This window comes from Phyllostomus hastatus, unplaced genomic scaffold, assembly GCF_019186645.2.
Source record: "Phyllostomus hastatus isolate PE091 unplaced genomic scaffold, TTU_PhHast_1.1 phas_scaffold_1674, whole genome shotgun sequence".
NCBI lineage: Eukaryota > Metazoa > Chordata > Mammalia > Chiroptera > Phyllostomidae > Phyllostomus > Phyllostomus hastatus.
The window spans coordinates 14554399-14577981 of NW_025334011.1; the positions used below are offsets into that span (position 1 = coordinate 14554399).

At 37.5% G+C, this 23583-nt stretch overlaps 1 protein-coding gene and 1 pseudogene across 1 annotated transcript in view; one reads left to right on the forward strand and one right to left on the reverse strand.

Annotated features, from left to right (window-relative positions):
- GPR158 (G protein-coupled receptor 158) overlaps positions 1–23583 on the reverse strand; it is a 358403-nt gene that overhangs the window by 136890 nt on the left and 197930 nt on the right. The window contains exon 4 of the mRNA XM_045858176.1: positions 14659–14882. Coding sequence (XP_045714132.1) covers positions 14659–14882 — 224 coding nt within the window. The remainder of the gene's footprint in view (positions 1–14658; positions 14883–23583) is intronic.
- LOC123831322 lies at positions 10413–10896 on the forward strand (annotated as a pseudogene).

The following is a 23583-nucleotide window of genomic DNA, read 5'->3' on the forward strand; positions in this document are numbered from 1 at the left end:
TTCGAAATACTGCAGATAGGTAAACCAACAAAAACAGGCTCACCATTTCTCCTCAGGAAGCCAGGTTGTATATTTACAGGTATGCAGAGGAGAGCATGATTTTTATAGACGTGGAAGAGGAAGATAAGACAGAGCCTTGGTTTTATGATAGCTCAACTCTAAAATCTCCAACAGAGAGAAAAAATGAGTACCTCCTTGTCATGGTTGTCCCTCCTGTTTCCTTGGAACCCTGTGATGCCATCTGGGTGAAGAGAGAGGCAACAGGACAGAAAGTACTGCAGACAAAAACATGAGGAGGGGTGCTGTACAACCCCTTCAGGGATGCTGCCTGACTTCTGGATGGAGAAACACTGATACAGAAAATCAGGAGGCTTCAAAATGTTGAGGAGATACACTGCATTCCGGCTTAGCATGATCTACCCTCCAAAGTACTGACAAAGATCAACTGAATAAAAATAAGCAGTGGACCAAGAGCTCATGGCCCAAATGAAACTTGTTTTAGCAAAGTGTAACTTTAATAAAATTTAAAATTATGATTGAGGCAGCCAAGCCATGCTTCTCTAGGCCAGCAGGACTTAGAACCAGACAATGAACTTGGGCTCCCAGTATCTCCATTTGAAATACAGGTTGAGACCTCGCTATCCTGCCCTCTTGCTCAAGTCATTCTGCCTGCAAAAACTGTTTTGAAATTTTAAGTTCAGGATCTGAAGGGCCTGATATGCCACAAAAAGAACAGCAGGTCAAGACACTAGCAGATGCTCCAAATTAGAATCATTTTTGTAGTTGACAGAAGAGACTGCATGGGAGAATTACAGCATGTCAAGGTGACCTTTTAGTGAAAATGTATCCAGGTATCCTGACCTGAATCTGAAATTACAACATTGTACATTCATTCATCTGGGTATAGGCTTTTTAGGGTTTAAGAATTCCTTAGGAAAGGACAAACAACCCTGGAAGGTATAGATCCAATGAGCAAGGCACTGGGAGATGAAAAGATGGGGATGGAAACTGGACCAGACAGGAGCTGTATTTTAAGTGACAGCCAACATTTTCAGTAAAGGGACAGAAAGCAAATATTTTAGGCTTTCCAGACCATACCATTTTCATCACAACTAGTTAGTTCCTCCATTGCAGTGTGAGGTTAGTCAGAGACATATAGACAAGTGAATGTGGCTATATTGCAATAAAACTTAATCTGTGGACACTGGAATTTGAATTCCGTACAATTTCCACATGTCATAAAACATTCTTCATTTTGATTTATTTTTCAAAATAGGCGGCAGAGCATAATTTGCTGACTCCTTTTGTATTAAGAATTAAAACTCACAAAACAAATCTCCCTGATTTCACTTTTAACTGGGATAGGCCTAACTCTAACTATATACTAAACTCCTAGGACAGAAACTGCTCAGGCAAAAGGTTTCAATAACTTCATATTCATGCAACTGTGATACACCCACTAAAGTCTTTAAAAATATGCTCTTTTCATTGAATTTGAAGGATGTTTTTAAATTATGAGTAAACAGTGGTTTGTACTGTGATCTCAGGAGTATTGCTAGGCATTATTTTCTCCATTTGCAAACTGAAGATGCTCATTAATGTTATTTCTCCACCTCCTGGGATTTCTTTAAAATTAATTAATAGTCACACATATTAATGCTGTAAATGCATGAAGAAACTTGGAGAGTGAAACTTTTGTAAATCTACTTTAAGAAAAAACAAATTCATGTGTAACAGTGTCAACAATTTTAAAAAAAGAAAAACAAATGGACATAAAAATGCCACTTTCAAAATATTTGTAGTTCCTTGAATGATAATCATTCAGCAAACCTCACTACCTATGCTAATACTATCTTCAACTTCCTGCTCCTCTTCCTTTCAAAAGAACTTCAGGGAAACATTTGTGCTTTCCAATTTAATCTGTGCTCTCAGCAACCCTTTTATGGCACTTGGACTACCTCTCCTTCTCCTATAGTAGCCACACTGAATTTCTAACAGTTTTCTCCAGTCTCTACCTCATTCTGCTCAAGAATACCAGAGGTAAAAAATAGTTTAGGAAATGGAGGACTCAAAGAGCTTACATGTACATGACCATGGACATGAACTAAGGCGGAGGAAGCTGAAGGGTTGGGGGTTAAGGTGGAGGGAGGATAAAGGAGGAAAAATGGGGAAATTGTAATAGCATAATCAATAAAAATACTTTCATAAAACAAACAAACAAACAAGAATACCAGAGGGGAGGGAGGTTGCAGGGCTGGGTGAAAAAGGTGAAGGGATTAAGAAGTACAAATTGGTAGTTACAGAATAGTCACAGGGGTGCAAATTACAGCACAGGAAATATAGTCAATAGTATTGTAATAACTATGTATGAGGCCAGGTGGGTACATGAAATATTAGGGGAACCACTTTGTAAAGTATATGATTGTCTAGCCACTATGCTGTATACCTTAAACTAATATAGAATAATATTGAATGTAAACTGTCATTAAAAAAAAGAACACTCAGTAAATGTCCTTATTCCAAATCTAAGACAGAAAATCCAAGGTAGAATATTTTCAACTTTGTAGCCTCAACCCAAGATTATTGACAGCTGCCTCATCAACATCACTGTTTCTCCAGTCTCATATACAATTCAGATACTCTTCTAGCCAAAGTGAAAATCTCACCAGTACTCAGGATCCTTTTCCCTTCAGTTAGCTGCTCATGGGCCCTGTTCTATCAATTATTCTATGTCTCCCTGTTATTTTCAACCTGCTCTTCTCTCTTTTCTCTAACAGTTTATAAAAATGTTCCTATCTCTCAAGATAAAATTCCCTCAATCCTGAGTCACCTCTTTGGCCATGTGGTCAGATCCTCTTTCTGCCTACCTTAGAACAAGCTTCTTGAAAGAATGTCATGTATTCACAGTCTCTGCTTTTCCATCTTCAATCCACCTCTGAGCCCACTACAAGCTGACTTCTATGCCTTTTACTGTTCACAAACTGCTCAAGGAAAAGACTTCAATAACTTCATAATCATCAAACCCACAGATTATTTTTATCTGGGAATTATTGCAAATGGTATTAGGAAGTGATCTAAAACTCTATTTTTTTCTATATAATTAGACAATTGTTACTATACTATTCAATGCAATCCCAATAAAAATCCCAATAAGCTTTTGCATTGAGTTTGACTAGCTTTTCCTAAATGATAAATATGAAAGAGTAAAAACTAAATATATCCAGAAGATTTTGAAAGTTAAGTTTATCAACTACCAACCACTTAAGTCCCAACAAAACTATAATAATGAAAACAATGTGACATGGGAACAGCAATGAATTACTGCAGGCGTAGTTTTTCATCACTCTGTATTACCTGCTACTGTTCACAACTCCCTCTCATTTGAGTTCTCCTATCATTTCTGTGAAATTTCTCTGTTGGGGCGGGTTCACTCTCCTGCCCCTTTCCAGCCTTTCTTTTCCTTTATCAGTTCCAAAGATTCTGTTTTCAGATGTCTTCTTTTCTTACTCTAAACACTCCCTTGGGAAATTTCAGAATGTGTTGTGATTTTAACTATCATTAGCCAGCCCACACTATTTCTCTACCCCCTCCCCAAATAAGATTCCTAGAGTTTAGGGTACATATGCTTTTTTTAACCTCCTTAATAATTATATAAAAGTACATAGCTCAGGCTGCCAATGACCTCTGTATTGCCAAATCCACTGCATGATTTTGTCCTCTCATTTTATCTTTTTACTCCATAGTATTCCCACAAGCCACGCTGTCCTCTTCTGGATTCTATAATATGACACAGATCTGACTTCCCTCTAGTCTCTTTGGCCACTCCAGAATTATTCAAAAAGTGTTCTTGTATTCCACTTGACTTCAAATGTTGAAGGGTCAGTCCTAAGCATCCTCTCTCTTTTTTTCTTCCTACATTTCCTATGTGGGTAACCTCATTCACTCTCACAGCTTTACACTCCTCTGTGTTAATGCTTATGACTCCTAATTTATAGCTCTAGCCCGAACTCCGTACTCAGCTTCCCACTCCTGACATCTCTACTTCTATTTCTTACAGGTAGGTTAAACATTCAGGTTGCCAGCTAAAACAATGCATATAAACCACATACAATGTTTTAGTATTACTGTGCAATATTTGCCACAGACTTATCCTAAAACATTATTCATTGTTTATCTACAATTCAAATTTAATTGGGCATTCTGTTATCTTACATACTAAATTTGGCAACCCTACTTAAACTTATGTCCAGAATGAAACTCTTTTTTTTAATTGATTTGAGAGAGAGAGAGAAAGAGAGAGAGAGAGAAGCGGGAGTGGCAGGAGAGAGACACTGATTTGTAGCCCCACTCATTTAGGCATTCATTGCTGCTTCTAGTATGTGCCCTGACTGGGATCAAACCCATAACCTTGGTGTATCAGAATGATGTTCTAACCAACTGAGCTACCCTCAGTCAGGGCCCAGAATTTTCCCTCCCCCTGAGAACTGTTAAAACCATTTTCTTTCCATTATTTCACACTCTCTTTTTCTTTTAAAGATTTTATTTACTTACTCTTAGAGAGAGGGTAAAGGAGGGAGAAAGAGGGGGAGAGAAACATCAATGTGTGGCTGCCTCTCATATGCTCCCCACTGGGGACCTGGCCCGCAACCCAGACATGTGCCCTGACTGGGAATCAAATCAGTGACCCTTTGCTTCACAGGCCAGTGCTCAATGCACTGAGCCACTCCAGCCAGGGCTCACACTTTCTTAATTTCAGTAGATAGCACAAATCTTCCTTTACCTAGTTCCTCAAGCTACAAACCTCAAAGAATCAAATTTAATTTTCCTCTCTTCCTCACCTCTCACATCATATTTATCACGAAATCCTGTCAGCTCTATCTCCAAGTGTATCTCAGATTTAGCCACTCCTCTCCAACCCCATGGCCACCACTATCTCTAATCCAGACTAATTCAATAGACATCATTTTTTCCCACTTTTACAGTTACCCCTTACTAATTCTCCACAGAGCACTAGAAAAATTAGTTTAATACATAAATGGGATAATTTATATCCTGCTTCAGATCCTTCAGTAAATTGTTATTGCATGTCAAATGAAATGAAACTCTACCCTGGTTTATGGACCTCTGAATGAATGGCAACTGACTGTCCCTCGAAATTACTCTTTTCACTCTCCTACTTTGCTACTGTTTGCTACCCATGCTGGCCTCCTTTAGTCCCTGTAACACTCCAAGCTTCTTCACACTTGAGCACCTTCACAGATGTGAATTGCTCTTCCTGGAATACTCCCCCATCCCTATTTCCCAACCAACCCTCCACCCCAGTTTATCCTTCAGACCTCAGAATGATTGAAGGATGCTGCCACAGAGAAGTTTTCCTAAAAAAGTCCATTACTATTCTACTTTCACTTTACTTTTTTATTTTCCTTCATAGTACTTATTAGTATTGGCATTTATTAATTTATGTACTCACTTATCTTTACACCAAGATTATATAAACTTCATCCATAGAATCAAATACTATGCTTGTTTTGTTTACCATCTAAAAACAATGACTGGGAAATTAGTATACTTACAAATAAAAAACCCCAAAACACTGACTGAATGAATGAATAGATGACTTACAAACCTATTTCTCTGGTGCCAGACCCAAATGTCTAACATCGTTAGCCACCTCCACAATTTATCTCAGCTCCCTATAGAATGAAGACCAAATGCTTAGCCAGGCTTTTCTGGACCCATACTGAAATATTTGTGTACCCTCAATGTGTCATGTGCGCTCTAGTATCTGTGCATATGTGCCTCTCTGCCTAGCTTATTTTCTTCCCTCCTTTCAGTCTGACCAATGAAATTCATTTTTCAAAATTCTTTTCAAGTGCCACTTCTTCTTTGAGTGTTCCCAGATCACCCCTTAGCCACTTTTTATGCTTCTATAATATCAGTACATACCCCCTACTAATAGCTAACATTTATTAAGAATATTTCATAGATCATTAATTATAATAAGTCTATAAAGATTCCACACATTTCTATCTTCACCATAGCCCTATGAGATTAGATTTATTATCGACACATTACAGAGGAGGAAACAGAAAAACAGAGGTTGGTAATTTACCTAAAGTTTAAGAGCTCTTATTTGAGAATCCAGAAGAGGCACCAGGACAGACAAACTTTAAAGTCTATGACCTTAATCACTATTCCCTACTGCCATGCCAAGTATTCAACACACTTAGAACATGTTTTCATATATCCTCTATTTATTTATATTCATTTCCTCCTTAGCTTGTGAGCCTCTCCTGGGCAACCCGGTATCAAAATCATCTTTGTTAACCTAGTTAAATATTCATGAACAAATAGTTAATAAAGGCATAATTTATGATTACACAAAGTCTTTTGATTACATAATATTTGAATGGGTTTTAAAAATGAAGATCTGAAAAATCTGAAGAAAAAGATTGGCCTCATAATATTTTTCAAATAAGAAATTCAGTATATAATACATTAATTTTTAAAAAGTTATTTTGCAGATACTTGACAAATAACTGGCTTTACCATTCAAATAAGCATAAGTAAATGTAAGTGCCTCAGAAGAGGAATGGAACTTCGGTAATCATTAAGCATTTTATGTCTCATAAGGCATATACAAGTATGTTGTCATCTCTTCAGTTATTCATTAACTCATAGTTAGTACAGCTGCTACCAGCTACAACAGGTGGTTATTTAAATGATTTTTTTGAAGAAACACAGAAAGAAACCCTTCAGCTAAACTATTTTTCTGCACTCTCCTCTTTCTCCCCATATGAACCCTTATTGCCACCCTGACATTTGTATACATCTACATACATCCACACACATACCCCTAAGCCATTACATACAAGGTCTGTCCAGAAAGTATTCAGCCATGTACTATGAAAAATAGAGGCATTTATTGAAGAAGATACAAGATACAAGAAACATTGTACATAGGACAATGACAACCAGTCCCCTTCAAAGTAGTCACCTTGGGACCTCACACAGTTCTTCCAATTGCCATCAGCTGCCCCATTGTATTTTCCTGAATCTCATCAACAGTCTGACACCTCTTCCCTTTCAAAGGTGGTTTTAGTTTTTGGAAAAGCCAGAAGTTGCAGGGCACCAAATCTGGGCTGTAGTGGGGCTGAGTCACCTGGGCGATTTTATGTTTTGCCAAAAAATCTCTGCATAAGACATGGTGCATGAGTGGGCTCATTGTTATAATAAAGCTGCCAATCACCAGTTGCCCATAGCTGTAGTCTTTTGAATCATCTGATAGTTTCCACAGAGGAATGTTCAAGCCTCATGCAAAATTTGATGCAGGTTTGTTGCTCTACTCACTCAGTCATTTTGAATGTGATGGCCACACAGTACACATGCTCACTCAACAGCATCTACTATCCCCACTGACTAGTACAGTGAAGTTATCATTGTTTACACATGCATATTCCATGCAGTCCACTCTCCTTGGCTGCAAGGTTACATGGATGTCATAAAAACCATTCTTATGATATTAACAATGGTTGGACTTTTTCCAGACAGGCCTCATATATGAGTTGCTCCTTGGGTTAAGTCATTAAAGGATGCCATTAAAATGCCAAACTGTGTAGTAACACAATGAGCAGAGCAAAGACTATATAAAGCCATTACAATGGTGCCATTGTATGCCCGAAACCTACATAGTAATTTTATTAACTAATGTTCCTCAAAAAATTCAGTAAAATTACAAAAAAATTAAATGGTGCCACATAGACACTTGATTTATTTAGTTAACTAGCAGATACCTAGCAAAAATGAAGCATAGGACATATAAGTTTCAGTAAAGCATAAGGGAATGAGGAAGTTAGAAGAAAGCATGTAGGCCTAGAACTTAGATTATTAAAATAGGGGTGGGTTGGCTAGGTCTACTTTTTAGAGTTTAAGATAAGTTTTTCCCTTTAACCATGACATAGTACAGCAAAGTAGTTGAGAGCTATAATGAGCTATACAGTTGAACAGACCTGAATGTTAATCATAGCTTCCCCAAGTAACATTGGATTGGCTTTTAAAATTCTCTACATTTTGGTTTATTCAAATATAAAATAAGGATAATACCATCTTACCTGGGGACTATAAGGATTCCATAAATCCAAAGTTATACCATATCACATTATACAATTTCATTTCTTTTATTTAATTTCAAATGTTCTTTGCCTATTTTTCTATTTTTTTTTTGTCTATTTCATATTGATTCCTAAGAGGGTCTGTTTGTTTTTAGATTAAGAATGTTAATGCTTTACTATTATACCAAAATACTTTTTCTAATTTGCCTTTTAATTTTAATTGTTTAAATGTAATATTTAGTTCTGAAGCTTATACTTAATGACATGAAAACCAAAAGAGTAGACATTCCCAATTGCTAATAAAGGTAGCTTTAACAAAGAGTAACCTACACATGAGCAAAATAATTTTTAAAGTAACAAGAGAAAGAAAAGATTTTAAATTCTAAATCCAAGCTGGGGACTGAGCTGTACTAAGAGCTCATAAAATACTTTCTTATTGACAAAAGACACTTGGGGATGCTTGTTGTGTGTGAAATGGAGGTCATAATTTTTAAGATCAAATTTCTTCTGGCACTTTTAGTAACATATACCACACGTGTTTGTCAGAAGAAAATAAAAAAGTTAATAAGAATTGAACACATTACATTTTATTTGAAATACATTTGCCTTCATATATTTGGGGGAAAGCACCTGTCAAAATACATTCCAGGCTATGTCAAGTTCCAAATACTTGAGAACTGGCTAGTAAATTATGGAATAGGATAGTTCTGAGATATATTTGTTCTATCTTTGCTGGCTATAGCAGTTCCTCACCTGTAGAAACTAGATTTTGATGTAATTCTCTGAGGAGTGGGCTAACCCTAGACAAAACAGTTTCAGAGCCATGCTTATCCCCAAGACCCTTCATATCCTCTATTAGTAGTTGTTCTTTCCTCGCTATTTCCCCGAGTCTGAAACTTCCAGAAAAGGAATGGCAATTATATGGTAGGTATATAATTAGTTTCCCTGCTAACATATATGGCTGTTAAATTTAACCAATAACAATCACCTTTCAGAATAAATCCACTTACTGGCTCAGAACCTTTTATAACATAGTGCTCCAATAAACTGACAGGAGGTGGCAATCACATTTTAGTCAAGTTCACTTATCATTAAAATGACAACTAATCCTACTTAAACAGTACCTTTATTTTAAATAGGATGCTCTTAAAGGCTGGAAAACTTTCAAGAGCTAAATATATGAAACCTTAACACTTTAGATGTAAGGGTGTTGATGCTTGGAATGGGAAGGCTTATTCCACACTTCCTTGATCACTCTCTGCCCTGCACCAAATGCAATGCTGTGGCTGACATTATCAGATTTCTTCTGTCCTAGGGAAGATCGTTTGAAAGTTAATTCAGAGAGCATGATTATACTTCTATGGCTTTCAAGCTTAGCATTTGAGGCTTTTTTCATACATATGTTTAAATGTATTTCATGGAAAAAACTACAGAGGGAGGTTGGGGGAGGTGGACAAGGGTACAGGGTGGATATGTGCTGATGGACAGAGACTTGACAGAGGGTGGTGAACACACACACAGTGTAAAGTTGATGTGCTGTCGAACTGTGCACTTGAAACCTGGGTAATTTTGTTAATCAGTGTCACCCCAATAAATTCAATAAAAAGGAAAAAAACAGAAAAATAAAGAAAAATTATGCAAATAATATCAGGTATGATGATTAAAATCCATCACTTTAAAGAGAAAGGATAGTTAGCAGCAGAATATTTAATCTCTCAAATCTTAGGTCACTAACACTAGACATTGAATAAGAAGATTTTGGATATAATAACAGGATGTAAGAATAATATATGAAGGAACTGAAACTCTCATGAATTTTTGGTGAAAATATGAAATGGTCTGGCCTTTGTGGAAAAGAGCTTGGAGGGTCCTCAAAAAGTGAAACACAGACTGACCGTAGGCTTTAGCAACCCCTCACATAGGTTACAATGGAAAGCAGGGACTCAAGCAGATATTTGTATTCAGATGTTCATGGTAGTGTCATTTACAATAGTAAATGGTGGAATAACCCAAATGTCTACCAATGGATGAAATGATAAACAAAATGTGCCAAATGCATACAATGGAATATTATCCAACAGTTAAAAGAAATCAAGTTCTGATATATACATTAAAACACAGACAAACTTAAAACATTATAGTAAGTGAAATAAGCCAAACACAAGAGGACAAATAAGTGTACAATTCCACTTATATGAAAGTACTCTGAAAAGACAAATTTGTAGAGGCAGAATGAAGAAGAGAGGTCACCAGGAGCTAAGGGAATGGGGAGTTATTTAACCAGTGAGGAGTTAGGTTTGGGCTCTCTTCCACTTTGCAGCCATTGCAGAGGTGCCAGTGGTCAAAATGAAGTTCGGGCCCTTTGTGACTTCTGACCGGAGGAAGTACCACAAAAGGGCATTTCAATGTACTTTCCCACATTTGCAGGAAGATTATGTCTTCTCCTCTTTCCAAAGAGCTGAGACAGAAGTACAATGTACCATCCATGCCCATCTGAAAGGACGATGAAGTTCGGGTTGTGTGAGGACATTACAAAAAGCAGCAAATTGGCAAAGTAGCCCAGGTTTACAGGAAGAAACGTGTCACCTACACTGAACAAGTGCAGCAGGGGAAAGCTAATGGGACAACTGTCCATGCAGGCATTTATCCCACCAAGGTAGCCATCACCAGACTGAAGCTGGACAAACACCACAAAGAGATCCTAGAACATAAAGCCAAATCTCGCCAAGTAGGGGAGGAAAAGGGCAAATGCAAGGAAGAAACAATTGAGAAGATTCAGGAATAATGTAATCTTATATATAGCTTTCATTAAAAACTTGAAATGAAAAAAAAGAGTTAGGTTTGGGATGATAAAAACAAAGTTCTGGAAATGACCAGTCGTGATGGTTGTGCAATGATGTGCAAGTCCTTACTCTGCCTTCTAGGGAATCTTTTCTCCTTGAAATTTCATTTGAAAATGAGTTGTACTAACATTTGACATTTTTAAGCTGTGAGAAACCATACTCTTTTCTCAGAATAGCTAACAGAAAAGTATGTTACTTGTCATATTTGGTGAAAAATGTAAAACAACTTCAAAATATTTAATGTTCAAGATCTTTAAAATACTATTTTAAAATTGCTGTTGTTTTAGAAGAACTCACTGGGTTGAAAAGCATTCACAGTTTACTGACAGATTTCATCTTTAACCAAGGACACACCAACACATATGTAATTAGTTCCCTAAGTGTTTGTGCAGAGTGAAATTTAACTTGCCCTTTGTGGCATCATACCACAAGTCTCATCCCAAAATAAAATGGAATGTATTTTGTGTTTTTTACTATGATAAAATGTTAAAATAATCTTTGACCAATGATTGTTGGTACTAGCCAGCTACAAAGTTGATATTTTGACTTTGTTAAACCTCATTTAAAGTTTTCATAACTTTCAGACTTCCCTGGAAGAACAGTACAACTGAAAGACATGACTTTCTGTATCATCTTATGTCTTTTGATACGATCACTTAATATTTTCTTTCAGAACAGAGAATTATCTGTTACCATTTTGGCATATTTGCATGCTTTCTAGATGTACAGGATCAGTGGCAAGGTTTGACACTGCCATGGCTTTTATTTGTCGATTCACAAAAAAGTCCAATATAAATAAAAGAGGCCTAAATTTCCAAATGATCTATTTCTATTGGACCCTAAATAAAATATAGGCCAGCACTAAAAGTATCTAAGATATTATATACCATGAATTCTGGTGAAACTAGATTAAAGAATACAGTTGACATGCTGGATAAAAGAAAGAGGGAACAAGCTGCAGATTCTAGCTCAGGCTCTAACCACGTGTTTCTGCGCTCTCCCTCAGGATGTCTCCATGTAGATGGAAGAGGGAACTTCTCTCCCAGGTGTATCTAACTAGATGCCTCAGCCTTCATTAGTACATGTCAACTGTATTTCTAACTTCATTTACTATATATTAATTATATATTACACATAATATATGCTATGTTTTTATATTATGTTATATTATTTATTTTATCACACAGCTTCACCCACAATAGAAATATGGAAAAGCTGCTATCCAATCTTGACAGGGATTATAATCTCAAATTGGGTGGCACTCAGTGAGTACCTTTTGATAACTCATCGAGAGCAACTATATGTAAGAAAGTTTATGTGAAGATTTTGCAGTCATCCCTTTTTCTGGATCCAGGTTGGCAAACGAATTTCATGCATAGAAACTGTTTAGAGTCCTACTTGATGAAGGGGTTTTGCAGGCTGATTCTGGATGAGATGAGAAAGGACCATTTATGATTTGCTACATTTAACAGTATTCTCTGTATAAGAATCCATTTAAGAAACTTCTTTTAAGACTTAGTGCTAGGAATATTCAGGTTTCACCTAAGGGACTGGTTAGTTTATATCTCACGCACAACTTGTTTTTTTTTCTCCTCTTTGCACTGCTTTTATAAAACAAACAAAAAAATTTCTTTCTAGCACTGGGCTAGAACAGTACACCTGCCCTTGCAGAATCCATTTCACATCTACAGCCCACCCTTGATTTCAACTACATTTTCCTATCTTTATTTTCATTTAGCCCCAATTTAATCACTTACATGTTTAATCTTCTAGAATTGTTTATTCTGTGTGCTGGAATAAGACTAAATACAAATATCACATGGGCAACTTAAAATCTCTCAGAGGCTGGGTTTTCTTTTCTAAAAATAAGAGGTTGCTCCATTCCAGTTCTGAAATTTTGTCATATTTCTAGATAGAAACCCGGGAATCACAAATTTATTTATGTTTACTGACCTTATTAACTAATTTTCTAAATATACCCCCCTTTATATTTTGTCACAATCAGTGAAAACTCATTGATTCTTCCAGAGGTGTCTGTCTTAACCTAGATAATGTCTAATTTATGTATTCCAACTAGTTTATATTTAAAGAAATTTCAGCAAATGGTATGTAAAAATATATATTCTCATGATAGTGCCAAAAAGTAGCATTTCCTATGAAGATACAGAGAAATTAACAAAGTTAATAACTTTGGAAATGTTAATTAACATGGACATAGATTAAGATATCAATCTAGCAAGAATGATCTTAGTTTTCTTTTTATCTTATGTAACATTCTACCCATCACATATCACTAACTCCATTTAGCAAAGCACTCATTAATGAGAAAAGTCAATTAAAATGTATAAAGAACTATGTGCTATACACTGTAAATGAATTATATTACATAGAAAGACTTTGGAGCAGGTTATCAAATAATCCTTTCAATTCTACCTGTTCTAGAAGTGACAGGTTTTTAAAAAACCAATTAATTTTACTAGGTAACTGTGGTTAGATATTTCTCAACTCTACTTGCCTACTACTTTATTATGTGTACAATTTAACACATACTTTGTTGCAATAGAAAGATAATTATTGGTTAAATTAAGAACAATTTTCCTGTTTGCATTTTCTTGCTGACTTAAAGCCTGATTTTAACTTATGTTGTATGCTCATGTTAAAAACAATTTAAAAATAACTATTAAAGTCTATAACATTAGCATAATGGGTACATTCTCTCTGAATCTCAATAGTGTTTGTTGGTTTCTTTTTCTAAATGTTACTCAAAGCTTTGTAATAGATGCCATTCACAGAAAGCTTTTTTCTTTCTTTTTTTTAAAATTTCTAACTAGAACAATTTATACTTTCAACGATCTCTGTAATGAACTCCAAACCAATCTGTACAACTTTGCTAACACAGTGGGTCATACAAATTCAGAAAATGTAGAAACTTTAGATTTTTATTTTCTTTCCAACAGCAAAATGAGTTTCCAAAAGCAAAAGAACCATAAATTCTGGTACAGCACTGGTTTCACAGAATTAACTAGATGACCCACGGCAGACAGCTCCCCAGAAAGCTTTGTCCTGAACATTTGAGCATTCATCCACCCCTGGCTGAGAAGCATACAAATGCTTATACTACTCTTTGATTTCTCAGAACTGAACCAAGAGACAAGCTCTCTCAAAAGCTATACAAGCTCTTTGCAATAGCACTATTATTCTGGGACAGTAATGCAAGACCTAATATAAGGTCATGAATAAATTCATTCTTCAAAGTATAATCTGCTCAAAAATATATTGGTCTATTTACCATATTCCAATATGGCTGGAAGAAATAAAAATGAAATATAATAAATGTCACAAAGCTTTCTAGATGTGAAAAAAAATTAACAATATATTGGGCACTGGCACAGTAAGTTCTTTGAGAGGCCAAAGAGATGATGTAAAAGAGAGTCCTTTAAGATAATGAAGAACTCAAGCTCTGGGCTAAATAGAGGGAAACCTTCTGTAGAAGAAAATGTTGTAATCAAGTTTCATATTTTAGTCCCTATTTCTTCTAGAGAACTAAAAATATAACTTTCATACTCTAGTCCTATCCCATTGTATACAGATTTCTGCTTAATAGAGAAGCCACTAGGATTTGGAAAACTTCAAATGCTTTAAAAAATGAAGAGGTCACTTTATAATAAAAAAAAGAAGATCATAACCAGGGTACCTGGGTTTACCTTTGCTTTGCGAAAGCGGTAGACCACCAGCATGCTAACGAAGTCGAGCAGCATACACAGGGCTTGGAAGGAGATGATAGCAAGTCGCAAATACTTATCCTCCTGGACAAAGCAGGGGCTGTCATCAGCACAGTAGGGGCAGCCCTCCCTGCAGGGTAGGCAGACATGGGCTTCTTCTGACACATCTTTTGTACTTTCTGCAAAATGGTGATCCGGACCCCTTCCTGAAAGTTCCAAATAAAACCACAGTGTCATTGCACCTCTGAGGCAGGTGAGACTGAGTACAGAGTCAAAACACATCTTCACCTTTTCATTCTTTTTCCTTTTATTAAAGACCTTTGTCAACCTTCTTGCTGGAGAAGAGAGTTACTTTGCTTTTAGACTCAAACAAAATTCTTTTTATCCATTTGATTTTTTTAAAAAAAAAGCATCACTCAGAATAACTGAGGAAAATTAGCAAACATGGAAATAGAACTCTTTAAAGGCAGCAAATAGTTTTCTAAGTTCTTTATATCATTATCTACCACTCACCAACAGATACCCTCTATGACACAAATCATATTCCATAAATATTTCTTAAGGAATTAACCAGAGGCAAGATATGGAAGCTGTATCTTTTCTGCAACAAACAAATATACACAACTACTTGGAACTACTTGACCTAGATGACAAAAAAATCCAAAAGGAGGCTTTGATTACTCCTTAATTCAGCAGGAATCTCATCTACCAAGTTCATTAGGTCTAAATTGGATAAAATGGTACTTAATAGACCACTATTCAGTGTTCATTTGCATAATGATGGTAAATCCATTGCCCTGAGTACAATCCATACTTATAAGTTACTATGTAATTTCTCAATTTGCATACCCATGGGATTGCCTCACTGTTAACTAAATGCTGCTATTGCCCTCCCTTTAATGTTAGATTGTTCTATCTCAGCTATCAAACAGAGCTCTGAAGCACCGGGGTAAAGATCTCTTTAGTTGTTGAATATAGCACTGACAATCATCCAATTCACACCATGTAGTAAAACCAATGAACAAACAAAAACACCTATTTCCCAACTCTGAACTCAGTATTTCAACACGAAAAACGTTATTGAATATACACTCAGTTTAGTATATCACACAACCACATAGTTTGGTATGTACAACCTTGATTGATTGAGGAATTTGAGAAAATGGTTATTCTTGTTAACAGTATTTTAATAACACAAAATTTAACAGAAAGTCTTTATTGCTTTCCCCTCTTATTAAAGGTTCACAATTCTTCTAAAATATATTTGTCTGCTTTATTTTCTTAATAATTATAACAGCAAAAACAATTGAATATTTCTTTGATGATTCCAAATATATTGTTTTTTTTTAAGAGCCATCATTCTGCTGCAGAGTGAAAAGTATGTGGATTTCAGTGTCCAGCAGATGTGGTTCCCATCTATAGACAACTCTATGGCATTAGGCAACTCGCTTGACCACTTTGGTTCTTAGTGTAACAGGGTGCAGCCAAGAGAGGGACCCCAAATAGGGATTTGAAGTGCAGTCCAGAACTCAAGGTGTTCAGGAAATATTAGGGTGTCCTCATCCCGCTTCCCCCCCCCCCGCCCGCAACCCCGCCACAGGTGTGGGTTGGGGGAAGGGACACATGGAGCAGGGCCATTGAGAGCTGTTTTGCATAGCAACAGCCTTGCAGCTAACTTCTGGCGTGGTCATTTAACATATCTATGGCCTTTGGCTGGTTACATAGATATGTTAAGTAGCTGTGGCCAAGCTCTGAGCCAGGGGAATGGAAGTAACTTCCCCACCAAGATGTAACTCGAGGCAGGTCCCCTGAGTTACAGTGCCTGCATGGGAGCTTGGAGAAGATTGGCTCCATGACATGGGGCTGCACCTGCCCAGACCCACAATGGCAGCCCAGTAAAGCTGGAAGGATATAAGTTCTGGAATGTGAGGCCAAGTGTGGGAGGAGTCAAAAATGGGGCTGGAGAGGAAGATTGGTGCAGGGATTTAAAACCCCAGACATAGCAGCCATGGGGAGAGAGAACCATGCAGTTTTGGCTGAGTGGAGACTCCTGCAGCCATGTAAGGAGAGGGACCATGTGGCTGTGGCAGTGAGGAGAACCATGTGCTTTGGCCAGAGTAAGGGGATAACCCCCTCCCCTGTGCAGCCATGAGAAGAATCACCACGCAGCTTTAGCTGGAGATCCCAGCAACACAGCCGATGGTGCTGGGAACCGAGGAAGTCCTGCCAGCCGAGCATAGATTACTGGGAAGAACCAGGCACTGCCTGAGCCACGGACCTTTATTTCTTTTCCTGAGATATGGTACCCCAGACTGGGCAAAGGGGGGAAGGAAGGACTGTGTGTGTTTGTGGGTGTTTTAAGAGTCTTTGGGATTTTGATGAAGACATTAGGTCACTACTTTAAGTCTGTAGCATTAAATTAACATTTCTTTTCCTTTTCATGAATCTTGGGCATTGAGAGATCTCTTTCCTCTGGTGGCAGACATAATGAACCTGAGGGGTTCATTTCAGGTAATAGTATATTGTCCTAGGCCCCCCCCCCAACTTGTTGCTCTGTAACATTAGTATACAATGTATGAAATACAAATTGCAGTGGGGTTTAAATGAAATGATGTATGTACAAGGTGGGGCAAAAGTAGGCTTACAGTTTTTCATATGGATAATAATATAATAATGAATAAATAATACAAGGATAAACTGTTTTACATACTCACAACTATAAACCCACTTTGCCCCGCCCTGTAAATCACAATGTAATAGAGTACAGCTAAGGGGGAGGCCCCAAATAAGGATTTGTAATGGGGTCCAGAACTTGGTGTCCAGGAAGTATTAGAAAAAAAAAAAAATATATATATATATAGGATGTCCTCACCCCTACAAGTCTGAGCTGGGGGATGGGACGCATGGAGCAGGGCCATTGAGAGTTGTTTTGAATAGCAACAGTTTTGCAGATAACCTCTAGAACGGTCACTTAACATATCTATAACCTTTAACTGGTTTCATAGGTATGTTAAACAGCTGTGGCCATGCTTTGAGCCAAGGGAGATGGGAGTGACTTCAACCCACAATGTAACTGGGAGGCAACTCCCCCTGGTTACAGAGCCTGCATAAGAGCTTGGAGATGATTGTCTCCACACCACAGGGCCACACCTGTCTGGACTTACTATGGCAGCCCAGTAAAGCTGGAAAAATATGGGAATGCTGGCAGCTGTGGCCAATTGTGGGAGGAGTTGGAAATGGTGCGTCAGAGGAAGATTGGCACTGGGATTTAAACCCAGGCGTGGCAGCCATGCAGCATCTTTTTGGGACCACAGGGCTTGGGCAGAGAAGAACAACAGACTTCTATTTCTTTTTCTGAGATACAATCCTCTGGACTGGGCAGAGGGGGAAAGAAGGACTGTGCATTGTGAGTATTCTAAAGGACTTTGGGATCTCAATGAAGACGTTAAGTCATTACTCTTAAGTTTGTATAACTCTTCAAATAAATAATCCCTTTCATTTTCACCAGTCTCTGGCATTGAGAGATGTCTTTCCCTGGTGGCAGGCAAGGCAAACCTGGTACAAGGTGGGGAGCCCCCAGAGCACAAGGGTGGGTCCATTTGGCAATAGCATATCGTTCCGCCACCCCACCCCCGGCCTAGGTCTGTTCTGTAACAACAGTGCCTAGCTTTCTCTTTTTCTCCAAGTACGGAAGCTACAAAGAGGAACTAGGAACCTATTGATGCCTAAAGAAAGGCACTACTTGATAAAAACAACAACAACAGGAAAGTTAGAAGAAAAAGTTGAGGTAGGGAGGGAGGGAGTGGCAAGAATAAGCTCCATTTTAGAAAAATTAAATTTGAGGTCCAACTGTCCAAGAGAAATATACAATAAGAAGTGAGAAATAATATAAGACTAGACTGTATGAAAAGGATCAGTATGAGTGAAAGAAGCTGCAGAGAGCTCTGGGAGTCAGTGAGGTATTGATAAGGGAATGCAAACAGGAAGAATTTTAGACAGCCAGAAGTTTTTATAATGTCATAAAAGGCAACTTGGATTTACTGGAACATGCTGGAATGTGAACAAAGATGATAACTGAGTAAAAGCTCTGAGGTTTAATGATTATTTTATCCTTCCTTGACCTTTAAGGCAGTAGTTTCCAAAGAATGGTAGAATGAAATTAGGTTGTCAGATCATAAGGAATAAACATGATAAAGTAGAATATTATTTCAATAAATATTCTAATGAATGAAAAAAGCTAGAAAAGCTCTGATTAATAAAAATAACAATTAGAACTATACGCAGGATGTCTCCTCCATAATTCTTCAAGTAGCCCAGGAGTTCTGGCCAAGATGAAAGGCATAGGAAGAAATGCTTCACTTGTTCACACATCCAAAAGAAGGACAACAAATTTAAAAACAAAAAACAATCAGAACTGCCAGAAATTTAAACTTCATGGAATTCTGACAACCAAGGATTTAAAGAAACATTCATCCAGAACAGTAGGAGAGGTGGAGACAAGCATCTGGGGCAGGGAGGATGCACAGCCAAGGAGGTGGCTGGTGGACCGGTCAGTCCCACATTTGTGGGGCAATAAACTGGGAAGAACAACTGGGAAGCAAGACAGACCACAGAACCCAGGGTTTCAGTGTGGGAAACTAAAGACTCAAAACCTCTGGATGTAAAAATCTGCGGGAGTTGTGGCAGGGGGAGAAACTCTCAGGAGAGTCCGTGAGAGAGACCCACAGGGTCTAGGACCCACAGGGTCCTAGAATGTATACAAACCCACCCACCTGCAAATCAGCATCTGAAAGGGGACAGTCCATTTGTGGGAAGTGAGGGAAGTGATGGAAAGTGAGGCTAGAGCAGAGCCAGAAAGTGGCATTGTTCTCTTTCTGACCCCTCCCCCACATGTAGCACCACAATGCAGAAAAGAGGGTTGCCTTGTCCTAAGGCTCTGCCCCTTACAACGTAACAGTTGCACCAAGAGGGAGAAATATGGCCCAAATGAAAGAACAGATCAAAACCCCAGAGAAAGAAATAAGTGACAAGGAGATAGCCAACCTATCTGATGCAGAGTTCAAAACACTGGTAATCAGGATGCTCACAGAAATGATTGAGCTCAGTCACAAAATGAAGGAAGAAATGAAGGCTATACAAAGTAAAATAAAGGAAAATATACAGGGAACCAAATGTGAAAGGAAGGAAACTGGGACTGGAACCAAGGATTTGAAACAAAATGAAGAAAAAAACATCCAACTGGAAGAGAATGAAGAAACAAGAATTCAGAAAAATGAGGAGAGGTTCAGAAAGCTCTGGGACAATTTTAAACATTCCAACATCTGAATCATAGTGGTGCCAGAAGGAGAAGAGGAAGAGCAAGAAATCGAAAACTTATTTGAACAAATAATGAAGGAAAACTTCCTCAATATGGCAAAGGAAATAAACTCCCAGGAAGTCCAGGAGGCTGACAGAGTCCCAAAGAAATTGGACCCAAGGAGGAACACACCAAGACACATCCTAATTAAGTTATCCAAGATTAAAGATAAGAAGAGAATCTTAAAAGCAGCAAGAGAAGAGGAGAGAATTACCTACAAAGGAGTTCCCCTAAGACTATCAGCTGATTTCTAAAAAGAAACCTTACAGTCAAGAAAGGGCTGAAAAGAAGTATTCCAAATTATGAAAGGCAAGGGCCTACATCCAAGATTACTCTATCTAGCAAAGCTATCATTTAGAATGAAAGGGGAGATACAGTGCTTCTCAGATAAGGTCAAGTTAAAGGAGTTCATCATCACCAAGCCCTTATTATATAAAATGTTAAATGAACTTATCTAAGAAATAGAAGATGATCAAAAATATAAACAGAAAAATAACAAACTCACAATTATCAACAACTGAACCTAAAAAACCAAAAACAAAATCTAAGCAAACAATTAGAACAGGAACAGAATCACAGAAATGGAGATCACATGGAGGATTATCAGTGGGGAGAGGGAGAGGGAGAATGGGGGGAGAGGTACAGGGAATAAGAAGCATAATAGGTAGGCACAAAAGAGACAGTGGGAGGTTAAGAATAGTATAAGAAAAGGAGAAGCCAAAGAACTTATGTGTATGACCCATGGACATGAACTAAATTGGGGATGGGGTGGTGGGGTGCAGAGAGAAGGGGGAGAAAGGGGATAAAAAAGTGAAAAATAACAATTAGATCAATAAAAGGATTTGGAGTGTTTTGTTTTGTATCTTTGCATTGTGAGTGAGAGCTGAATATAGCTGCAGTCAGCAAAGGAAGGCATTGGAAACTAAGGGACAATATGGGAAGACTAAGAAAAGACTCAAGAAGTTAGGGTTGGGTATAATCAAGAGCACAGTTGAAGAAATTAACTCTAGGAATATTGATTACTTCTAACACTGGAAATAAGTAAAAGTGGATTAAAGATTGTTCTAAAGTAGTTTTTATAGTGAGGAAGGGTGAGCTGAAAACCATTTTGAAGTAGAAGAAATAAAATGTGTCAGCTAGTCTTGTATAATGTTTTATACTTCTCAACAACTCAGGTAAGAATATGGGTTGAGACTGAAGAAGGTCAATTCTGGAATAAAGACATGAAAGAGTAAGGCAGCAATGTAATACAACATGACTAGTTGGATCACTTGGTAGAAAATCCAGTTAGGATAAGACAGTATGATTCACTAGTAGATCTGGTCAAGGCAGTTTTTCAATTTTCACAATTATCAGTAGCCTAGAAACAAATGGGGAGGATGGAGCAGTTGAAAGAGAATAGCAAAGAGGACTGTGACAGTGACATTGCAGGGAAAAAGGAGAAGCCAATGCAAGGCTGTGTAATGGAGCTGCAGTATTTGCTCACCTCCTGAGCCTGAGTATAATAAGGGGTTAAAGATAGAAACATTTGTCCATCATGAACATTTCACATCGATCAAGGGTGGCTTCCAGAGTCATTAGCTACCATATATTTTCTGGGTTAAGTACTTAGTCCAGAGCAGTTTCCTTCATCCTGTGCCATGACTTCAGTGGTGTCCCACAGCAGAAAGAAGAGTTAGATGTAGGGCATGAATTCCCAGTCTGAGGCAAAACAAAAATACATCTGCTTTTAAGCAAAGTAGTTCAATATTTTCAGGAAATAGAGATAGCAGTAGGTAAAGTAAGAGGGCCAAGTAGTATTTGAAGATACAAAAAACAGGTATGTAATGCAGACACATTGAGGAATGACAGGGCGTACAAGTTAAAAGCTATGAAGTGTGAAAGCCTTGGATATTAAGAAAACAATGAATTAACTCTCTTGAGTACAAACTGAATAGTCATGTAAGTGAAGCTAGAAAGGGTCATTGTCCTATTTTTTCTTTTTTTTAAATGTATTTATTTTTATTGTCATTTAAGTACAGTTGTCTCCATTTTCCTGGCACCACTTTCTCTCACCCCACCCATGCCCACCTCCCACACTCAATCCTACCCCCCTTTGGCTTTGTCCATGGGTCCTTTGTACATTTTCCTTGATGACCCTTCCCCACTCTTTTCCCCATTACCCCCATCCCTCTTCCTCTCTGGTTACTGTCAGTTTGTTCTTTATTTCTATGTCCCTGGCTCTATTTTCCTCTCTTGTTTGTTTTGTTGATTAGGTCCCACTTATAGGTGAGATCATATGGTATTTACCTTAGGTAAAGAACATTGTCAAGGATTCAGATAGTCTGATAAAAATGACAAAAATGACAAAAGCTCTAAGATCAGATTTGAGAGAGACTGGGATTTCCCTTTTTGGCCAAGATGGCAAAATAGGGATTAAATTTACTTTACCATTAGAAACAACAACAAAAAATAGACAAAATACTAAAAAGAAAAGTTTTACAGATGCTGGACATTGGTGATCGAGAACAGTGATTTATAATAAGTATAAACAAACAATTCTCAAACAAACCTAACTACCATAATCAGAATCAAACCAAAAATCTGTGGTACATTTACACAATGGAATACTACACAGCAAAAAGAAAGAAGGAGCTCCTACCCTTTGCAACAGCATGGATGGAACTGGAGAGCATTATGCTGAGTGAAATAAGCAAGGAGGTGAAAGACAAATACCTCATGATCTCACCTATAAGTGAAACTTAATCAACAAAATGAACAAGCAAGCAGAATACAACCAGAGACGTAGAAATAAAGAACAAACTGGCAGTGACCAGAGTGGGGGAGGGGGATAACAGAGGAAACAAGGGGAAGGGTCATCAAAGAACATGTATAAAGGACCCATGGACAAGGCCAACCGGGGTCGGGGAGTGGTTGAATGTGGAAGAGGAGGCATAGGTAGGGCAGGAGAGAGCAATGTGGGGTGGGGGGAATGGGACAAAGGTAATTGAACAACAATAAAAACATTTTTTTAATAAATAAAAGAAGATCTACCAAAAAAAGTTAGTAAAAAAAAGTATGAAAAATTTGTTTTGTGAAATAGTTCCTTTTAACCCAGTCTTTGTTGTCTTGCATTAGCTAAATAGGCGGATATTTTCTCATTGTTTTAAAAAGCTCCCTGCTATGTATAAGTCAAGCAGTATATACTACTTACTTTCAACACAAATGAAACTTGAAAAATTCACCTGTATCTACAAAGGTATAGTTTTCAAAGATGTTACAAGCAGAGACTTTTTAGCACTTTGAATCACTCAAACCTGAAAAATACTGCAGTATGTTAACTGCATACTATTATTTTTTTGTAACATATGATCATGGCAAGCAATCTCAGTCACATTTTAGATACATTTAACAAGTCCTTTATAAAATTTTCAAACGTTTGTAATCAATCAAAATTCGAAAGTTCTTTTTTGCTTGAAACCACATTTATGGTTCCTTTCTAATAAATGTAGAGAACCTAAACTATCCCTGACTTGTTTTGCATCATTATTTTACTTTTGCCCAATTTCCTC